This window comes from Centroberyx gerrardi, chromosome 9 (genome assembly GCF_048128805.1).
Source record: "Centroberyx gerrardi isolate f3 chromosome 9, fCenGer3.hap1.cur.20231027, whole genome shotgun sequence".
Classification (NCBI taxonomy): Eukaryota; Metazoa; Chordata; class Actinopteri; order Beryciformes; family Berycidae; genus Centroberyx; species Centroberyx gerrardi.
The window spans coordinates 3,383,447-3,402,433 of NC_136005.1; the positions used below are offsets into that span (position 1 = coordinate 3,383,447).

At 41.6% G+C, this 18,987-nt stretch overlaps 2 protein-coding genes and 1 long non-coding RNA gene across 9 annotated transcripts; 2 read left to right on the forward strand and 1 right to left on the reverse strand.

The window, feature by feature from the left end:
• Positions 1-2,201: 2,201 nt before the first annotated feature.
• Positions 2,202-11,571, forward strand: cluap1 (clusterin associated protein 1). Of its 2 annotated transcripts, none has more exons than XM_071911747.2 (13): positions 2,202-2,261; positions 2,985-3,049; positions 3,198-3,309; positions 3,656-3,740; positions 4,245-4,424; positions 4,737-4,832; positions 5,282-5,365; positions 5,629-5,762; positions 6,392-6,533; positions 7,140-7,212; positions 7,335-7,442; positions 8,451-8,503; positions 11,140-11,571. In XM_071911747.2, the coding sequence occupies exons 2-13, from the start codon at positions 3,028-3,030 to the stop codon at positions 11,314-11,316; spliced, it is 1,266 nt and encodes a 421-aa protein (XP_071767848.1). In that variant the 5' UTR covers positions 2,202-2,261; positions 2,985-3,027; the 3' UTR covers positions 11,317-11,571. The 2 variants fall into 2 exon arrangements, with proteins under 2 accessions (XP_071767848.1, XP_078141654.1); XM_078285528.1 differs by having other exon boundaries at positions 2,226-2,261; positions 3,009-3,049.
• LOC144539663 (uncharacterized) lies at positions 5,005-17,743 on the reverse strand. Of its 4 annotated transcripts, none has more exons than XR_013505086.1 (4): positions 17,537-17,743; positions 6,970-7,210; positions 6,362-6,512; positions 5,005-5,793 (listed from the first exon to the last, which is right to left on the reverse strand). It is a non-coding gene; the product is annotated as an uncharacterized LOC144539663 (long non-coding RNA). The 4 variants fall into 4 exon arrangements; XR_013505087.1 differs by lacking the exon at positions 17,537-17,743 and adding an exon at positions 11,099-11,250; XR_013505085.1 differs by lacking the exon at positions 17,537-17,743 and adding an exon at positions 10,220-11,001 and having other exon boundaries at positions 6,367-6,512.
• ccdc124 (coiled-coil domain containing 124) lies at positions 11,973-18,438 on the forward strand. Of its 3 annotated transcripts, none has more exons than XM_071911756.2 (5): positions 11,973-12,033; positions 12,851-13,028; positions 13,525-13,714; positions 14,356-14,461; positions 16,164-18,438. In XM_071911756.2, exons 2-5 carry the CDS (start codon positions 12,870-12,872, stop codon positions 16,366-16,368), a joined length of 660 nt encoding a protein of 219 aa, XP_071767857.1. In that variant the 5' UTR covers positions 11,973-12,033; positions 12,851-12,869; the 3' UTR covers positions 16,369-18,438. The 3 variants fall into 3 exon arrangements, with proteins under 3 accessions (XP_071767857.1, XP_071767858.1, XP_078141655.1); XM_071911757.2 differs by having other exon boundaries at positions 11,992-12,116; XM_078285529.1 differs by having other exon boundaries at positions 11,998-12,058.
• The last annotated feature ends 549 nt before the right edge of the window (positions 18,439-18,987 follow it).

The following is an 18,987-nucleotide window of genomic DNA, read 5'->3' on the forward strand; positions in this document are numbered from 1 at the left end:
ATGTCTCTCTTGTCTAAAGAACTTTCATTAAATAAATAAGTTGAAATAAATAAGTTGAAATAAGGTAGATCACTGTACTTCTTGAAACAAGTTTATGTGCATTGGAGAAATTATCTCACTTTAGTAGATCTTTTCCCACTTATTTTTTTTTTACGTAACACCTTAATACACAGATTTAGATGAAATTACTCGTTAGACCATACATTATACAGTGTACCGCTGGTGACGCCTGCTGATGGTTGGATGTCACTTCAAAACACACACATGGCCACCATACACCCGTAATGGCAACCAGGCTAGACAAGGCCTCGCCTGCTACATGCAACCAATAAGTTACAAGTACAAGAGTAGTTCATGTTATGGTCATTTATTGCGTTTTCTTACTCTGTCACCCACTCTCACTATATAAAATTTTACATTTCAAGACACTCAATCTTGCAGAATGTGAGGACCAACAAGGTAAAACAGGTAAAAGCGGGTCTATCTCTGCTCTTGTGGGATTGTGCTTCCGTGCACACCGGTCCTGAAACCCTCCACCACCTCCATGTTGCTGCTGCTGCTGCTGGTTTTCTTCTTCTGGTATTGTCTCCGGTTTCCATCACCATTCATCCGCGGCCCTGTTGGAGTCCTCATCGGCCACGGCGCAGTCCAGCCGCTGCACACCCGGAAGGGCCAAGTCCCTTTCGTTCAGCTTCTCCAGAAACGAGGAGAGCAGCCGTTTGTTTAAATGGTCCGTCAGGGTCCTCTCCTCTTCCACCCGCTCCTTGGCGACATTTCCATCCGCCTCCCCTCCCTCCCTCGCGGGCTCCGGGCTGTGCTGCGGAGGGGCCGGCCGGTGGTTGAAGGACACGCCGTTCGAGTGTTCGCCCTCCCCGGACTGCTGCTCCGTCCAGCTCCCGGCGTCCGCCTCGGGTTCCGTCTCCATCCGCGATATTAAAGTGGTTTGCAGCGCGGCATTCTCCAGCTCTTTCAGTCGTTTGCTGTGGGAGCCTGCGGCCGAGTTCAGGCTGCAGGGAGGAGGCTCATTTCCAGCCTGGTTCTGGTTGTTGTTACTGTGCGGAGGCTCACTTGCTTGCTCCATAATGCTCTGCGTCAGGAGTGCAGACTGAGAGATGGCGCCCCATGTGGCCGCCTCTAATACTGCAGCAAATTGGTTATGGCAAGGTGTGGGCGCTCACTGCAGGGTTGGAGCCATTCATGAACTGAATTGACAGTGCATGGTAAATTCCAATTCAATTCAATGGAGCTGGAATTGGAATTGAATTGAATTGAATTGAAATGACAGTAAAAAAAAAAAAATTTGAATTCCATTAAATTCCATGAAAGTCCACTTCTAAGAGAGTTTGTCTTGACTCGCTAAACATTATAAATCAAACATTAAGAATCAAATAAAAGACAGGTCAACAAATCAAATACATTCAATCATAATATATGTAATGACATGTTCAGTATCAAATCCCACCTGAATGGCACTTTTAACAGGTTCAGTATTGATAATATATAACACTACGACGCGTAATCTCAGATATGTGTTTAGAAAAAACAAGAAAACATGGGATTTCACAGAATTTAATGGAATTAAATTTAAATTCCACTTCTAATTTCTCTGTTGAACTGACCCCAACCCTGATTCACTGAGTCCAACTTTGTTATTGTAGTTTTTATCATGATGATGAAACTTTAACCCTGTAAGGTTTTCTATAAAGTGTTGCACATGTTATTTTGTCAGCACACTCAACCGAATGACCCATACCATTAAAGTCCATATTCTAAGAAATGAACAGTTAGACAAAATGAAGATAATTCACAGAACCGTATAACAGTATAACAAATGAGAAATTATGAGAAAATGAAGAAAAACTTTTATGAACTTATAGCATGTTTACGTGATGTGCAAACAGTGCTTGTATTGACATATACAGCTCTACAGAGGGCTTTCAGATGTGCAGAAAGTGTGTAAGAAGGTAGATGTACATTGTCTAAACACCTTCCAGTAGGCATGTGCTGAACATGCAGGTTTGGATGTGTGCATTCTTGACTGTCTACCGTATCACCAGTATTCTGCAATTTATAAATAAGTGAGTAAACCATGTAAGGTGGGTTATACTACATTACATTTGTGGGTGCACCTGTAGGCCTAGGTGCATGGACAGTTTGATTTTTCTTTCCATTCTGTTTGTCTCCGTCAAGCTTCCGTAGTGCTGGTGTCCGTTTCCATAGAGACGGCCGGACGGACGTTAGCGTAGACAGAGCTACTGAAGGTAATAAAACAGTTTCAATTCCCTTTAGAAATACTGGGTTTCCTAACATGTAACTAGATATTTCGGTGGGTATTTTCTCGTTTTGTAGGCTGTGATGGTTCTTATAACAGTAGCTAACCGTTAGCGAGAGCAAGTGTTAGCTTTTTGGCTTCGGTTTGCTAACCACAAACTAGTAACGCTAACTAGCTAGCTAGCTTACTAGGCTAGTTAGGTGAGTATGACAACTTTGCAACCCTAACGCTGCCATATTTAATTTGCCTGTGTGTCAAGCATACAATAAATCACAGTTATTTATCTAACACAGAATGATAGCCCAGATGTCTCCTCACCCCCATCCCCTTCAACAACACAATATCTTGCTTTCCTGTTAGTGATTTATTTCTTCTAACCGATTGTATAATGTGTTTTTTCATTTCTGAAATGTGTTTATGGTATTGGTCATCCAATGGGCTGATTGTATGGTGTATTTTTTAAGCCCACGATAATGGGTGTATGATATTTCTATCCCATGCTGCTGTTTGTTGAGCTTTCTTCTATACTTTTATCTTTTTGATGCTGCGGCTTCAATGTAGAAGACAGATTTTTCTGCAGAGGCGATACAGTTCGCATCTTATTTTATATCTTAACACACACACACACACACACACACACACACACACACACACGTACACATACTTTCTGGTATCTGTGAATGTGACTGTACTCTCTCTGTTTTGCTACCAGAGGAGGACTCACTGCATGTTGAAGTCCAGAGCCAGCAGTCAAAATGTCCTTCAGAGACTTGCGAAGTAAGTGGCTCTCACTATCTGCCCCATTTCATGTAGTAAGTGTTTTATTACTGTACTGAACAGGATGTGGAGCTTTGTTTCCCTTAAAAATGTTCTCTGTATTGGTCATCATGGCTACAGTTAACCAGTGCTTCTTTTCACTTGTCAGATTTCACTGAAATGATGCGGGCGCTGGGCTATCCTCGCCTGATATCCATGGAGAACTTCAGGACACCAAATTTCACTCTGGTGGCAGAGATCCTCATATGGCTTGTAAAGAGGTAAGCCCATGCTGTGCTTTGAACAAAAGTACACTGAAAGCTTCTACCAAGGTGTATACATTTCACCTATAAATGTGGAAAGTGTTAAAGTCACAAGGAACCAGCATTTTGATGGGAAAAATTCACAGTTGCAGTTATTTCTTTTGCATTTATCATTAAGTAAGTACACATTATAATATGGAGAATTAGCTAAGTAATTTTTCATTTCATTATGCTCTTAATGAATTCATACACCTTGGGAACAGCTTTCAGTATGCTGTCTGCTTTTGTACTTTTCTACTTTCTGGTTTAGATTGGATGTGTGTGTTTTTGCTCTATCTTTCCCTCTCATTCTCTGTCCATGCAGATATGAGCCTCAGATGGATATTCCCACTGATGTGGATACAGAGTCAGACAGAATATTCTTCATTAAGGCCGTGGCCCAATTCATGGTGATGTTATTTATGTCTCAATTCTATACAGACTGTACCATTTAAAGGAAAAATCCACCTGCAGATATTCTTACACAAGTAGATATCATCAGTCTGTGATGTTCAATACATTCCAGCAGTTATTTTGTGATGAAGTTTTGTAATTTATATTTTTGGTGAACCCACTTTCCCTCAACCTGCCTCATCTACTTCTGCTTGGGTTAGTGATTTACTACGTTTCCCAGAATGCCTTTCAACAACCCTCAGAGAAGGGGCGTGAACTTGTTGCTTTCAATCAAAGATGGATGTATGGACATATAAATAGAAAATTATATAATTAGTAGATAGATTATCCACAGGAATAAGAGAAATACACCAAACAACTAAATCGACCCAGAAATGCAAAGTACATCACCAATAGAGTGTTTTACGGTGGATTTTTCCTTTAATCTCGGTGGATATCTAGACGTCAAGCCTGCGTTTAGTCAGCTAATCTCATTTAACCCTCATCTCACCCGTTTGCAGGCAACTAAGGCTCACATCAAGCTGAACACCAAGCGTCTCTACCAGGCCGACGGCTACGCGGTGAAAGAGATGCTGAAGATCACCTCAGTGCTGTACAGCGCCATGAAGACCAAGGAGATGGCTCTGGGAGACCGGGTGGAGGAGGACAACAGCAAGTTCAAGTTCGACCTCGGCTCACGGGTGAGGTGGAGTTCAGCACCGCTCTCTGCTCTGGCTTCATCCATTCAGTTTTCCTGAAGATGAGGTCATTCTTTTCATATTATTGGAGTAAAAATGGTTTGAACAGCTCCAAATTTCATCAATGATCTCTCGTAGGAATCTGGTTAATGAAATGGCATGGTCATTTTTCCAATGGAAAGACAGACTTTCACAGTATTTGTTTTTTTTTATATTCAGGGATAGTTTGTTTAGTTGGAACAGTTAGATTTTTTCTAAAGCAGAGTTTGCTTCAGCTATGTGTGAAGCAGAAATTTGTCTTCGTCTTCGCTCCAGGTTTCAGACCTTAAAGTCGCTCGGCAGCTGGCATCAGAGATCACGTCTAAAGGAGCGTCTCTGTACGACTTACTGGGGAAGGAGGTGGACCTGAGGGTGAGGGAAGACACACACACACACACTGTACTCTGTTTTCCTTGATCTAGAGAACTCAAACGTTATAATGCAACGTAGGAAAAATTGTAAAACAATTTAGGAAAATGTACTTTCGCAGAATGACAATCGAAAAATCAGTTTTGGTGCAATTTCTCTTCAAAAAAACACAGACTAGAGAGTCAAGTCAAATTTATTCATCAAGCATCATACAATTCAACTCAAAGTCCTTTACAAACATGATTTAAAAAACATTAAAAATCTGACTAACATGCATCGTCGGCTTTACATTGGCCTTATGCTTAGCTGTTCCACTTTCAATACATGGAGCTCTTTCGCTCTGATGATACCTTCTGTGCAGTTGCAACCCAGTATAATAGAAAGACAGCAGTGACAATGGAGCCGGTGATTCAGTAGGTTACTCTTCTGTCTTTGTCTTCTGTCTCCCTCAGGAAATGAGAACTGCGGCCATTGCTAGACCTCTGGAGATCAATGAGACTGAAAAGGCCCTGAGAGCAGCCATCAAGGAGGTTTTGGTATGTGGTTTCGATCAGGTTTCGATTCGATTCCCTCATCCTGCAGTCTGTTTTCTGTGGTGTCATTCAGGGTCTGAAATACAATGTAAAATGCAGTGTAGATGCCGGTAGAGGCTGACAGTCCTCTGAGTGATGGTCTTGTTTGTTTATAGTAATTATACTAATGTGTCAAAATTAATGTGATTTATTGATGTTAAAATACTGCACATAACACCTTTTAATAAAGTAGAAAATGTCCCCATGTCTTTGTGTTGACTGTGTAGGAAAATGTGGAGAAGACCAAGGACATGCTGAATAACGTTGTGTCTGATGAGACCAGTCTGGAGGCCAAGATAGAAAAGAAGAAGCAGGAGCTGGAGAGGAATCAGAAGAGGCTGCAGACCCTGCAGAGTGTCAGGTCAGTTCACAGTCTGGTTCAGGATTGACAGCTGGTGGAAAGAGAGAAGAAGCATTTGAACATCAGTGAGCGAGTGCTCTGTCCAGAGAAACCTGGACTCAACTACAATGGTTGAATCTGCTGCCAAAAGATTTCTCCACCCTACCAGTCACTAAGAAAAAGAAATGACATGATTCATGGGTAAGTCCTTCAAGCCTTCCAAAATTCAAACAGTTATCTCCTGCTGCCACTTGGGGTCGCCAAAATGTGAAGTTGCCTAGTGCAGCTTTAACTGTAAACTAAACTGAAGTGATTTTCATTTTAAGATGGACATTGTTATCAAAACATGTCATAGGAATAGTCAGCAAATCTTTAAAATACCAAAAAATTTGCCATTCAAGCTGCTTCAGCCATATTGAAGATTTCTTTCTTCCACTGCTGCAAGTATTTGAGCAAAAGCTGTAATGCGTAATGATGTTGCTGGAATTTCTCTTGAAAGATAGGAAATTCTGCTCTAAGACTCCCACTTTGTCTTTGTTTATCTCCTCAGAAATGACTATGAATAAAACCACAAACAAAGGAAAGTTATAGCTGTAGAAACTGGGAGAACTAGATTGTACTTTGCCTCTCTTCCTCTCTCAATCTCTCAGGCCGGCGTTCATGGACGAATATGAGAAGATCGAGGAGGAGCTTCAGAAGCAGTATGAGACCTTCGTGGAGAAGTTCAGGAACCTCAGCTTCCTGGAGTCCCAGCTGGAGGAATACCATCGACTAGAGCAGGAGAGGTTTGAGGTGCGTGTGTGTGTATTTAGCATAGATTAGCAATTAGCAACAGGACTTTTTGTATACTGCTAATAACTGTTATACCAAAAAAAGACTAGTAGTAGAATTTTTCTTCAATTTATCTCCAGCACTGGTCTGCAGACCTGGGCTTGAGAAACACTGCTGTAGATGTCTTACAGACTTGTAAGTTTACAGACTTACAAGGAGTGCAAAAGTAGAATAAGCTTCAATTTCCTAGATCAGTCAAAATTCCTAGCAACCAAAAATAAGGAGGGCAAAGTTCAGGGCCTTAGTGAGCTTACAATATTCTTGCGACCATAGAATGATAGCATAAGAGCGAAGTAGTTAGAAATAGAATAAGAGCTAAGGAGAGAGATTGAAGGGATTTAGAGTGAGTAGAGAGGAGATATTATTTAGTGGGGAGGAGGTGTTGTGAGGTACTTACTGAAAAAGAAGAGTTTTCACCCTGTGGTGGAAAATGGGGGCTCTTTACGTTGAGAAAGTTGTTGACTTGGCTTGTGCATTCGACTGACGTTTGAAGGCTCATGTGTGATGACAGACGTTTGATGGCTCCTGTGTTGCATTTCTCTTTTTGTCTGTCTGTCTCCACCACAGGAGGCTGAAAACACGCTGAGGATGATGCAGCACAAACTCAGGGAGGAGGAGAGGAACCAGATGAAGAGTTCCTGTGAGACAAACACACATGCTGACACACACACTTGAAGCAAAGCAGTAATGACATCATCTCAACCCTTTTTTTGTGCTTCCACACCCTCCCTCTAACGCAGTGTGTAAATATATTTTCTGTAGTGAAAGATGAAGACTCGGACATGGACGTTCCGGAGGACGAAGGTTCGGACAGCGACATGGACGAGTTCCGGCCTCCTAAACCACGGCCCACCAGAAACACCATGGCAGGTACGCAGACCAGGGATTTATCCAAATGAATATTCAGTGTGTGCAAAATTTACAAAGGCTAAAGCAGATTATGGACAAACACAAAACACCTCCATCACTCTCTGCTCTCTACAGTACTGATCGGTTGCTTATCTCATCTTGGCTTTTGTCACACTTCCAAGGAGTTCACACAAAGCTGGTCAGCCAGTTTGGCTGGGTCCATGTTCCTCGCTTGTAGGAAGCTGAATGATTTTTGAAATGATTCAGCATTGTTATGGCAGAGTCATGGTACTTTACACTGAACAAGATTGTCCTTTACTTTTCTATGGCTTTGATAATGTAATTGCTACGGAAAGCCAAAGATTCAGTACAAAACAAAGCCAGACACCAGTCGCCCTCTAGTGGATGCTCTACGCCATAGTTCATACTCAGCTGTTTTAGCTCTACATACTGTACATATAGTAGTTCCAGTCTGTTAAAATTATTTTAATGACGCATCTCAGCAAAAGTGTTATCGGCCAATTTACAAAAGTCAATGTTGATCCCTGGCAATGAATATTCGGGCAATGTCCAAACCAAATAAAACAGTATTTTCACAGGAGAAACTGTCCACAGTTTCAACTGTCTCCATTACCACACCACATCAGATTAAAATATTTCCCATATTGTATAAATGTTGAAAAACTTATTTCATCCATCAGTCCACTTTATTTGCCTTGCTCAGTTCCATGTACGTCAAAGTAATGAGACTTGTAAATATCAGGAGTAACACAGAGTTCATCTGTGCTGTACTGTTCAGTCTGTGAAACGTATTGCCACAGGTACATGGGTTCCAAAACCTCAAGGAGAAACCTGCACACTGATAAAAATGAGGGAATTTCCACACAAAAGGCTAACCAATGCAAAAAAAAAAAGTTTATGTTCAATCCATAAACGCATTGTGAAAAAACAAGCAAAAATCATTCTAATCAAACCTATTTCTATTACCTATCTACCTCATATTTTACCCAACTTTCATTTTTTCCCTAGGAAGAGGAGCAGCTCGATTCATCGGAAACATGCAGGGTGGAGACAGCGATGAGGTTAGTACTGTTGTAACCATGGCAACAGCTGCCTTTAATACCAAGATTACTTCCTGTTATGCCTTAAGTTAACCCTGATATGTAACCTTTGTTCTTGTAATGTGACTCATTTCACAGGCAAACATTACACACCTCTTACAGCATCACTCAAAACCCTTTCTGAATCGTTAGGATCCGCTGTTACATTTGGAATAGAAGTGATCCACCAGGTAGTTTGTGTTTTAATAGTTTTAATAGTTAATTAAGTAAATTTAATAGTTTTAAGTCTCAAGAAAATGTGCTCACTGCCGCCCCACACAGTCACCAGTAAACTCCTTACATTAAGAAAGAATCTGTGAATCTTCTGAGCAAAAAATATCCATAAGTGCACACTTTGTTTAAGAAGCGATCCTTGTAGTTCTGCCTTTCATGCAGGAGACACTTTCGCCTGATAACCTTGTTGATCCTGCCTTATTATAAGGAGTTTATTGGTGAGCATGTAGGGCGATAGCGAGCACCTTTTCATTTTGTGTGTTAGAAGCTGGAAAATTAGTAGAAGATGAAGGAATAATAAGCAAAACAGTTACAAAAGTTGAGATTTTCCTGCTGGATCATCTGAACGTAGAATTTACCGGTGGATTGTAAAAAGTTTGTTTCATTGATTTGATTCAGAAAATATATTGAGTGATGTTCTATGAATTGTGTAATGTTTGCCAGCTAAAGAAGCCACATTGCAAGAATAGAGTCTTGGATGGAGTTTGGAGAGATGTTCTCTCAGTATAAGAGAGAATTCCAGGTACCACGGCTAACTTAAGTTAAGGCACTGCTGTACAGAAAGAAAGAAAGTGCCAGTCAGCTTCCCCCCAGTTACTGACAGTTTTCTCTCCAAGAAGAGAGTTACAGAGGCTAATTAGACTCATGGACAAGTGATTTAGGCTGGATTGCACCAACAAAGATTAATTTTTAAACTGGATTAAAACATCATTTATCAATAAATTCTGTTGCGCCAAACTTTACACCTGGTTTAAGAATAAGCAAGATTAACTTTAACCTTCTTTTACATCTCAGTTTAGTTTTTACTTTAAACCTAGATTATCTTAAATCCTGTTGCTTCATTCAAACTGAGGTGGTTTAACTCTCATAATTGCAGCTTTTTGCATAATCTTGGTTTAAATCATTTACAGTTAGGTTTAAATAATTAATCGTAGGTTTACTAAACTAGCGTTAAATTTAAATTGTGCAGCACTAGCTCTAGTTAGTTTGAAATCTAGGTTTTCCTAATAAACTTCGTTTTACTGAACTCTGATTATCATTAATCTTAACATTAAATTAAACTGTATTGGTGCAATCCACCCTTAGTGTCTCAGTGGAAATGTCTATTGGGGTTTATTACACTGAAACTGGTATCCGCTGATGTAGAGACAAATTAGAAACAGCCTTTAGGGCTTTCCTCTCTTCCTCTCTCTTTCTTCACCATCACACTTTCTCTCTCTTCATCAGCCTTTCTGCCACCTCTTCCATTTTCGCTCCCGGTGGACCAAGAAGGCGCTCTCTGCTCTGCCTCTCTCTCTCTCTCTCTCTCTCTCTCTTCTTCTTCTATAGAATGTCTTGCACCTTTTTTGTCATTTTCACCCAAGTGCCCTCTGCTCTCTCTCTCTCTCTCTCTCTCTCTCTCTCTCTCGTTACTTCGGGTTTCCATCTCTCACATTCTGCTTTGTATCATTTCAACAGTTTTACCTTTCTCTCTCATTCATATGCATTTCAAAGCCCAGTGTAGACGCTTCCAGAAGCTCGCTCCCTCAAACCAAGACGCGACAGAAGAGACAGGTTTGTGTGGGAACAGGATCTAATTCACTCCTCATTCCCTTGTATGTATTTAAAGGAAAAATCCTCCCTCAGATACTTAAACACCGTTAGATATCATCAATCTGTGATATTCAATGCATTCCAGGAGTTATTTTATGAAGAAGTGTTGTAATTTACTTTTTTGGCGAACCCACTTTCCCTCAACCTGCCTCATCTACTTCTTCAGTTGCCTACGTTTCCCATAATGCCTTTCAACAACCCCCAGAGAAAAAGTGTGAACTTCTTGTTTGCAATCAAATGTGGGCATGTGGGCAAATAAATAATTCAAAGTGTGATCATTCAGCTGTGGGAAAAACGTATCTATGATCACGGCCGCCCCCCCTTACTCAAAATGTCATCATGCTGCATTGCATTCTGGTCTCTCTCCTGCTCCTGTGGGTGGAGAAATTGGTCTCTCTCCTCTTCTACGATGGATTTCTCCCTGTATGATTGTTGAACGTCTCTTGGTGCAAAATGGCGGCTCTAGAAGAAGAAGCCCTCGCTCTTTGATTCTGAGGCTGACACCAAAGGGCCCAGAAATGCAAAGTACTTTGCCAATATCTGTTTTTTTAACAGTGTTAAAGTGTTTTAGGGTGGATTTTTCCTTTAAATTTAGCAAAAGCTTTAGCGGATCCCTATAGCTGTCTTATTGGATGCCTGGTTCCAGATGGTCATGGTAGTTCAACTCTCCCACAGTGTGTAGAAGTAGAACCCAGAGAAGCAGTGTTGGCCTTTAGTTATGGGCATCTTGGATTAAAAACTTTTTGTAACTGTGATGCTTATCAGCGCTGTCTGCTCTCCTGCTGCTGCAGACGGAGGACAGTGAGATCGACGTGGACGAGGACGACGAGGAGGACGAGGAAGGGGAGGAGGAGGAGAACAAGGATCTGGACGATGACAGTCTGGAGGGTCCGACGTCCAAGACGAGCCGCCCCGCCAGGGGGGGCATGAGACCACCGCTGCTGGAGGAGAGCGACAACGACTTCTGAATACACACACACACACACACACACACACACACACACACACACACACACACACTGTACGTTATCACTTTATTCCAGCTCATAACAGACCGTCTACACAGTCTTATCATGACATTCCTCCCTTCTCAGAAATATGCAGTAACTATACCATGATACACTATGTTGATATTGCCACACAATGTATCAGTATCGTCATTATTTTTGCATATTTGTATACACTGTTTGTATACTCAAATAAAATAGTAATTATTTAATGCCTCCTTTGTGTCGCTTGACATCAGTATGACAGAAGCATGACTAAAACATGACATGAATTATGATTTAGAATGTGAATTTTTTTTATTTTTATTTTTTACCTTTTTTTTATCGAAAGAACCTTCATAAAATACACCAGTGTAGTACAAAAAATAAAGATAATGACACAAAATAAAAAAAACAAAAAACAAAATTGATGTTAAGAAAAGCAAAACGGGATATACAGCATTTACCTAAATTACACAAAAACCTTATATGAATGAAAAATATTAAAAGTTCTGATGGTCTTTTGTTATGGGAGAGAAAGATTTTATCAATGTAAAGAAGTTTATGCCAGAATTTGGTTCTGATGCAGCATTGACTGCTGATTGGTCCGGGGAATGCTGCGTCATCAGAGTGCGCCGCAGTCTCAAAGAGGAGGTGGCAGATGCCTCTTCGAAACAACAAGAATTTGTGGTCGTTTAGGTAGGACTGGTTTTCCCTCACACTGGTATGAATGATGATATTTATACATGAACATGGACGTATTGTGATAATTATTCGCTTAAGTAAGATCCAGTAAAGTTTAAATAGAATATGGCGGGCTGGTAGTGAAGCAAGCCAACCTTGTTTATCTAACGTTAGCTAACGGAAGCTAGCTGTAGCGAGCTAGCTTCATTTCAAGTCTAAAAGGAGGTGTTAAAATACTTTTATGGGCGTTAGTATTGTTTTAGAAAATGAATGCCCGGCCTCCGTGGTGTAATGGAAAGCCCATGTTAAAAGTTTTTGTTTAATTGGCAGGCTTGTTAACCAGTGCTAAATAACAAGCGTTGCATCAGCATTTTCACCTGATGCAACGCTTATTTAGCAGTAATAAGCTTTATTGCATGATGATTCATTTCCACCTGCCATGAGACTCATTTAGTTAGTACAGCATCTACTGCGTTAGTTTCCGTCCTGAGTGGCTGTAGGTAATCATAGATGGCCTTAAAAAAAAGATGCTGCACGTTATAATCATGGTGAAATTACCTAAAATAGCCTAAATGTTTGTTTCATCATAGCTCATTTAGCCCAGTATAGAAGTGTTGTAACAAAGAAACGAGAAAAGACAGAGAGGCTTTTCCACCCTGACATTATAAAATTCTGGGGGAAACACTGAATTATTGTAATTTGTTCAAATTTAAAGAAATTGAATATCGGCACAAAATGTCAGCTAAAATATCGGTGTTGGTATCAGCCTTCAAAATCCCATGTCGGTCAAACCCTACTGACTTCCTGTCCTGTCTCTCACTGCCCCTCCCAGCTGAAGAGCAGCCTTAGGGATGCCGAAGAAGTTCCAGGGCGAGAACTCGAAGGCGGCCACAGCCAAAGCCCGCAAGGCCGAGGCCAAGGCGGTGGCAGACGCCCGCAAGAAGCAGGAGGAGGAAGACGCTCTGTGGCAGGAGAATGACAAACACGTGCTGAAGAAAGAGCAGAGGAAGGTGAGCCGGCAAGTTCAAATTTGTGACGGTAGGAGGAGTTGTGCTGAAAGAAATATCACAAAAGGAAATAAATCAGGATGACAAAAGTCTGTTTGTGATGTTGGCAGGAAACCTGTCTGTCTCCTTTGTTTTCTGTCACACAAACATGCACAGCTCTGAAGTGTAGGTGAGACAAGATGAAACTTTATAATTCCTTTGGGGAAATTGGGTCGTTCCATCAGTAAATAGTAGAAAAAATGTGATATTAAAAACAGCAGAGCATATGAGGGATATTACATACACATTATATAACACAATCGACAGTTACGCATCAGCATATTAAGTACAATTAAAAGTATGACATATATGAACAATAGCATGCATACAGAAAGTGCAGAATAACAGCAGTAGAGCATCCTGACATAAGAAATAATTGAAAAATTCGTACGATGGGTACAAGTCATGAAATCTCTTCAACAAAAGAGATCTGATGAAACCTTGCTTTCTGTCTCTGCAGGATGACAAGGAGAAGAAGAGGATGGAGGCGCTGGAGAGGAAGAAGGAAAACCAGCGACTCCTGGACGAGGAGAACGCCCGGCTGAAGGGCCGAGCCATCAAGGAGGCCGCAGCCGGAGGAAAAATGACCCGCGCTCAGATCGAGGAGACGCTTCGCACCGAGCAGGAGCTGCAGCCGCTCAAAGAGAAAGGTAAAGTTCAGGGTGAAGATGATGAAGTGGTGCTCTTCTCAAAACCAATTTCTACTTTTGTGCCGAAGTGTCGCTGTAGCTCCGCCTCTTCAAAAATGTAACTGCGCGTAGGGCGATGCAAGACGGCAAGAACTGTGATTGGCCCACTTTGTATTTCCTCCTGCCTGTATCCGGTGGATCTGAGCCGATAGTGAAGACAACATGGAGCAGATGGAAGAGAGATGAGCTGCGGAGGTTCAGATACGCTCATCTGTACGACAGCTAATCTCTGAATTATAAAGATTACCAGATGTCTCTGAATTTGCGGTGAGAAATATCCAGAAGATGAGTTTCAGAGAATGTAAACACTACGACTTCTGTTGTTATTACTTCCGTGTTAACAAAGCACCACACTGCCGTCTAGCGTTTCGCTGGTCTACACGCAGAACCGCAAATGCTCGCATCGCTGTAGACGCCTACGGTGTAGCTACGGTGAGTATAACCAAGTACGGTATAACTTGGCCTTCAGGTGCTGGTGCTCGGCTGTTGATGGACACATTGGCAGGTGTGAGGATCGAACCTGCGATCTTACAGTTATGGATGATCTCTTTAACCACGACGCCACCCTGTCATGATGTTTCTAACGTATTTTCTCCCCACAGAAATGAGCCACCTGGAGACTCCGCTGGAGGAGAACGTCAACAGGATTATCCCAGATGAAGGAACTGTGGAGGCCAGAACAATAGAAGATGCCATCGCTGTGATGAGGTACTGATCATTTATCTCAGATCATTTGTCTTTATGTCTTTATGTTCTGTATGTGTTTATGTTGTGTGATCCTGTTGTTTCTGTGCTGTCTGTGTCAAGATGAAACTCCGCACGTTGTTACAGTATTTCTCTTCGCACCAATGTCAGCCGAGAAAAATGATGAAAGCCTCAATCAAACCTGAATGCATCTGAAAATGATCAAGGATAACATTAAATGTCCAAGGACCTATTTCTATTGTGGCCCTTGGTCTAAAACTCCAAGTTAATACTATTTCCTTATGGTGTTGTCACAATACCAGAATTTTGACTTTTATACCAACACTAAGTTTAACATCTAAAATGTTGATAATACTGTGATACCACGACAAACAACAAAAACCATCAAGCAATATCACAGAACTACCTCTGTGCTTTATTTTAACCAAAAGCACCATGGAAAGCACCATACATTCAACATCAATAACAATAACTTAAATAACTTTATATCTGCAATGGGAATAACAAGGACTTAAATAAAACTTTGCGATAATGTTTTATTAAAATAGATTTCTGATAAATGTGTGGCGTAAGTTTTGACTTGAAACCAGAAGAGCACAAAGCAAATAACTAACAGACGTAGAATCAGCATTTAGCCAACTTTGGCTTTGTAACAGTATGAGTAAGCCTGCTAACAACAATAATACCGGGAGTTTGGACCCACGCTGACATGATGGTCGGCTGTCAACTAAGTCCTCCTTATTAATTTCAGCTGTCTGCATAAAAAAAAACCTAGCTTGGAGCGTGAACCCTTCAGATTGTCAGCCAGTTTAGGTGAACCGGGGTCCAGTTCAAGACCTGGCAGACTGTTCGACAGTGTTGACTGCTGCACATCACTGTCGAGAGCCAGACTGACGCTCTGTCTGTTCAGTCCTTCTTTTAATTATTCCAATCCGCAAGTATACTCCCTCTGGAGGCAATTTCAGTTTGCAGAGCACATGGTGAAAGTATCGAACATTTATGAAATTAAATATTGAACTTTTTCGATGGTATCAAAATAGTATAAAATCTCAGTTATCATGATAATACTCACCGCCTACCTAGCCAGATGTAGCCAATCCACAGATTTCATCAGCTCAACCAAAATTAACACTTATTGCGGAAATTGTGTAAGTGTCAGAAGGTCGGCTTTTGGTTACACAAGCCACCAGTCAGATGCTAGCAGATTTTTTGTATGTGGCTTGTACCGTTCTGTTCGATTCTAAAAATCATATTTAGCTGCTAAAATAGTGAACATATCTCGTGAATAGCGACAGGGCGATATGGGGTTCAGGATTCAATACCAAAACGATATGATGTAATAAAAATAATAATAAAAATAAAATTTCAATGACAACAAAGTCTGACTGTGCAAATCTTTCTAGTGATGGCATTGGCTGCTAGAGTGAAAACAACAATTTAAAAATGTCATTACAAAGTGACAATAATATAATTTGGATGGAGAGCTTGTGATTAATACAGCAGAATAAAATGGAGCTAATATCGAGATTCATTTTTCTGACCCACGATGCGTATTGTCACATTTTGACACATGTTGAATTTTGATATATCGTCCCATCCCTACTCCTGAATGTTGACAATCTATCGGTCGCTGTGACCAGTGGACAAAAAAAGCAAGTTTCGGGTTCTGATTCTCACCGCTCCCCCCTGCCTCCCTGTCTCGTAGCACGGGACCCGAGGACCTGGACCGCCACCCGGAGCGCAGGATGAAAGCGGCGTTCGCTGCCTACGAGGAGGCCAACATGGCTCGCTTTAAAATGGAGAACCCCAACATGAGGTTGTCGCAGCTGAAGCAGCTGCTGAAGAAAGAGTGGATGAAGTCACCGGAGAACCCCCTGAACCAGCGCTTTGCCAACTACAACACAAAGTGAACGCACTCCCTCCTCCCCCATAACTCCATCTAAAAAACTGTCTACCTATGCACATTGGGAACTTTTACGGAAAATGCTATTATTTCACCCAAAAATTCGAGTGTTGCTGACGAAAGCTTCACCGCCGCCCGCCCAGAAACAATCTCTCCAATGCCAGAAGACTCAGCTTTGTTGTTCCATTCAGGTTTAGCGAGGAGAAGTCAATTTTTCCCGATCAAAGTCACAGCTGACGGTCATGAGTGTGTGTGTGTGGCCTCTGATGAGGCATTTAGGCATCCGATGAATTTTATTTACATGGTTTTTTTGAGCACTTCTTCAGGGGAGGTGGGAAGCCAGATGTTTTGAAATTAAAGTAACTTATTGAAGTTCACAACCCCATTATCGGCATCTCTTTTTGCTTTCGATTGCGAGACTTTGCGCTCTGCCCTCTTTCTGCATATCTGGGGTTAAAAGAAGTCAATGGCTGAAGTCGGAGCTGAGCTTGTTGCAGATATTGTTAGCCTGCTGTTGTGAGATGCTAATTCAGAGGAGAAGTTGGAGTTACTGTTGACTATAGTTTTGCATCCAGAGTAGAAAATGAGCACCAACCAAATCCTGGTAAATTTTAGCTATAGCTGGAAATTATGTCTACCCTACTAGCTGCTTTGGCAGGTGACTAACCAGGTTTGTTTCTGTTCTAAAGATCAGTTTGTCTGCTAAAATAACAAGAGTTGGTCTTGAATTTTCAAGCCGCTGGAGCCGGTGGATGGAAAGTCTTGCCCTGACTGAACGCGGTGCATTTTATATCACAATTTCCTCATCATGTTATAGACGGGACAGGTTTTGGTTTCCTATGACTCCTCATGTAATCAGAAGTATGGCAGGATGGCCCAGTGGTTAGAGAGATTATCAAGATGTTGCAGGTTCAATCCCCACATTAGCCATTTTTTCTGTCATAGTGTCGTTGAGCCAGACACCGAACCCCCACCTGCTCACTACATCGCTCTGGATAAGAGCGTCCGTTAAATACAGGAAATGTAAAATGTGAATTTACTGTAACTCTTGACTCTGGAGTTGGTGCTGCTGCTCCAGTCCCTGCAGTGTTACCAGTGAACCCTGCAGCTCAGTAAGTGTTCACACAACAAGTACTGACATCTTCACTAGCTGTTCAGCCATGTGCATGCCTTACCATAGTTAGCTGATGGCTCTCCTCCAGTAATTCAAGGCATCGTCCTCAGCGTGGTTTGGTTGATGATTGCTAAGTGCAAGATAGATTCCAGCAAAGACTGAATTTGAGGTATCCAATGAATATTATTTGCCATCAGTCTGTGAATGCCAGAGTGGGAAGTTAACACCAGCCAGAAGCCAAATGCTGTTAAATTCTGTCTGTGGCTGGTTTATCTGCTTTAACCAAGAAAAACAAAACTGTCACCACGTCACCTGATAACCAAGGTGCATGAGCTAGAAAAAGGTAGAAAGAAAGAACAAATTAACTTACTCTTAGAGGCCGATGGACGCTTTAAAAATGTCTTTATTGCTACAGAAAAAAACAACGCAGAAAGCCCGCATCGGGGTAACATAACCAAAACGTGTCAGTCTGCTGCTACTGTCTTTCATTCATCGGTTTCGCAAGAGTAGCTGAATTTTTTCTTCCTTATCTGCTCCGCCAGACTCTTTGGCCTATAGCCAGCCATGACTTTGAGGTCCTATTCTATTTCAAAAACATACTGGGTCGGTAAAAGAGTGAAAGTGGTTGGTGAACTTTGAGATCACCGGCCGCTGTGGCCTGTGAACAAAAAAAAGTTAAGTTTCCTGCCCCGGTCAGCGGTGATGTCCTGATCCTTCACTCACAGTTTTGCTGGTTCTGTGTTAAACCTGAGGGCTCATGATGCGGTGTGTGAGTGTGCATGGTTGCAACCTTGCTTTTACACTCCTGCCATTTTTACTACCAGTCACTAATCGCAAACCTATTAATGAAATGAGTTACGTCAGAGCAGAACTGGGGCGTAACTCTGCTGTTTGGAGAAATTGCATAGGAAGTTTACCATTTCAGCTCCAAGGCCACCAATAAAATTGCGTCTACAAAATTCACTGCTTAAAGAAATGCTTCCTGTTTGTTTGTCGCACCCCAACAACATCACAGCAGGGTTTGGGTCCAACACAGCCATGGTCATAGTTGTCGCTTTTTGAATGAGGCTGGTAATTATTTATATGGCGGACGACGGTGTCCGGTGCCGCCGTCGGTCACAAAGGTTTTCTCCAGCGCAGCAACATTCACACACTGAGCTGCTGAGCCAGCAAGCTGCAGGCTTTGTAGGTTTGTCTGATGCCAGGTGGAGAGAGAGCAAGCAGGGACACAACTGGGCTAACGCTGCCAAAACTCAGCCTGCCCACCTTTAAGATCAGATTAACTTTACTGATCACAGAGGGGAAATAAGGTTGTTGCAGAAGCATAGAATAGGATATAGATAAAACACATGAAACTATAATTATTTGGATTACTGAAATGCGGTTTATCTGCATAACAGGGTTCCTACACAGGTCTGAATAGTCTGGAAATGTATGGAAAGTGAATTTGATCATTTCCAGGTCTTGAAAAGGTTGAGAATTGCACAATATCATACTAATAATAATAAGCTT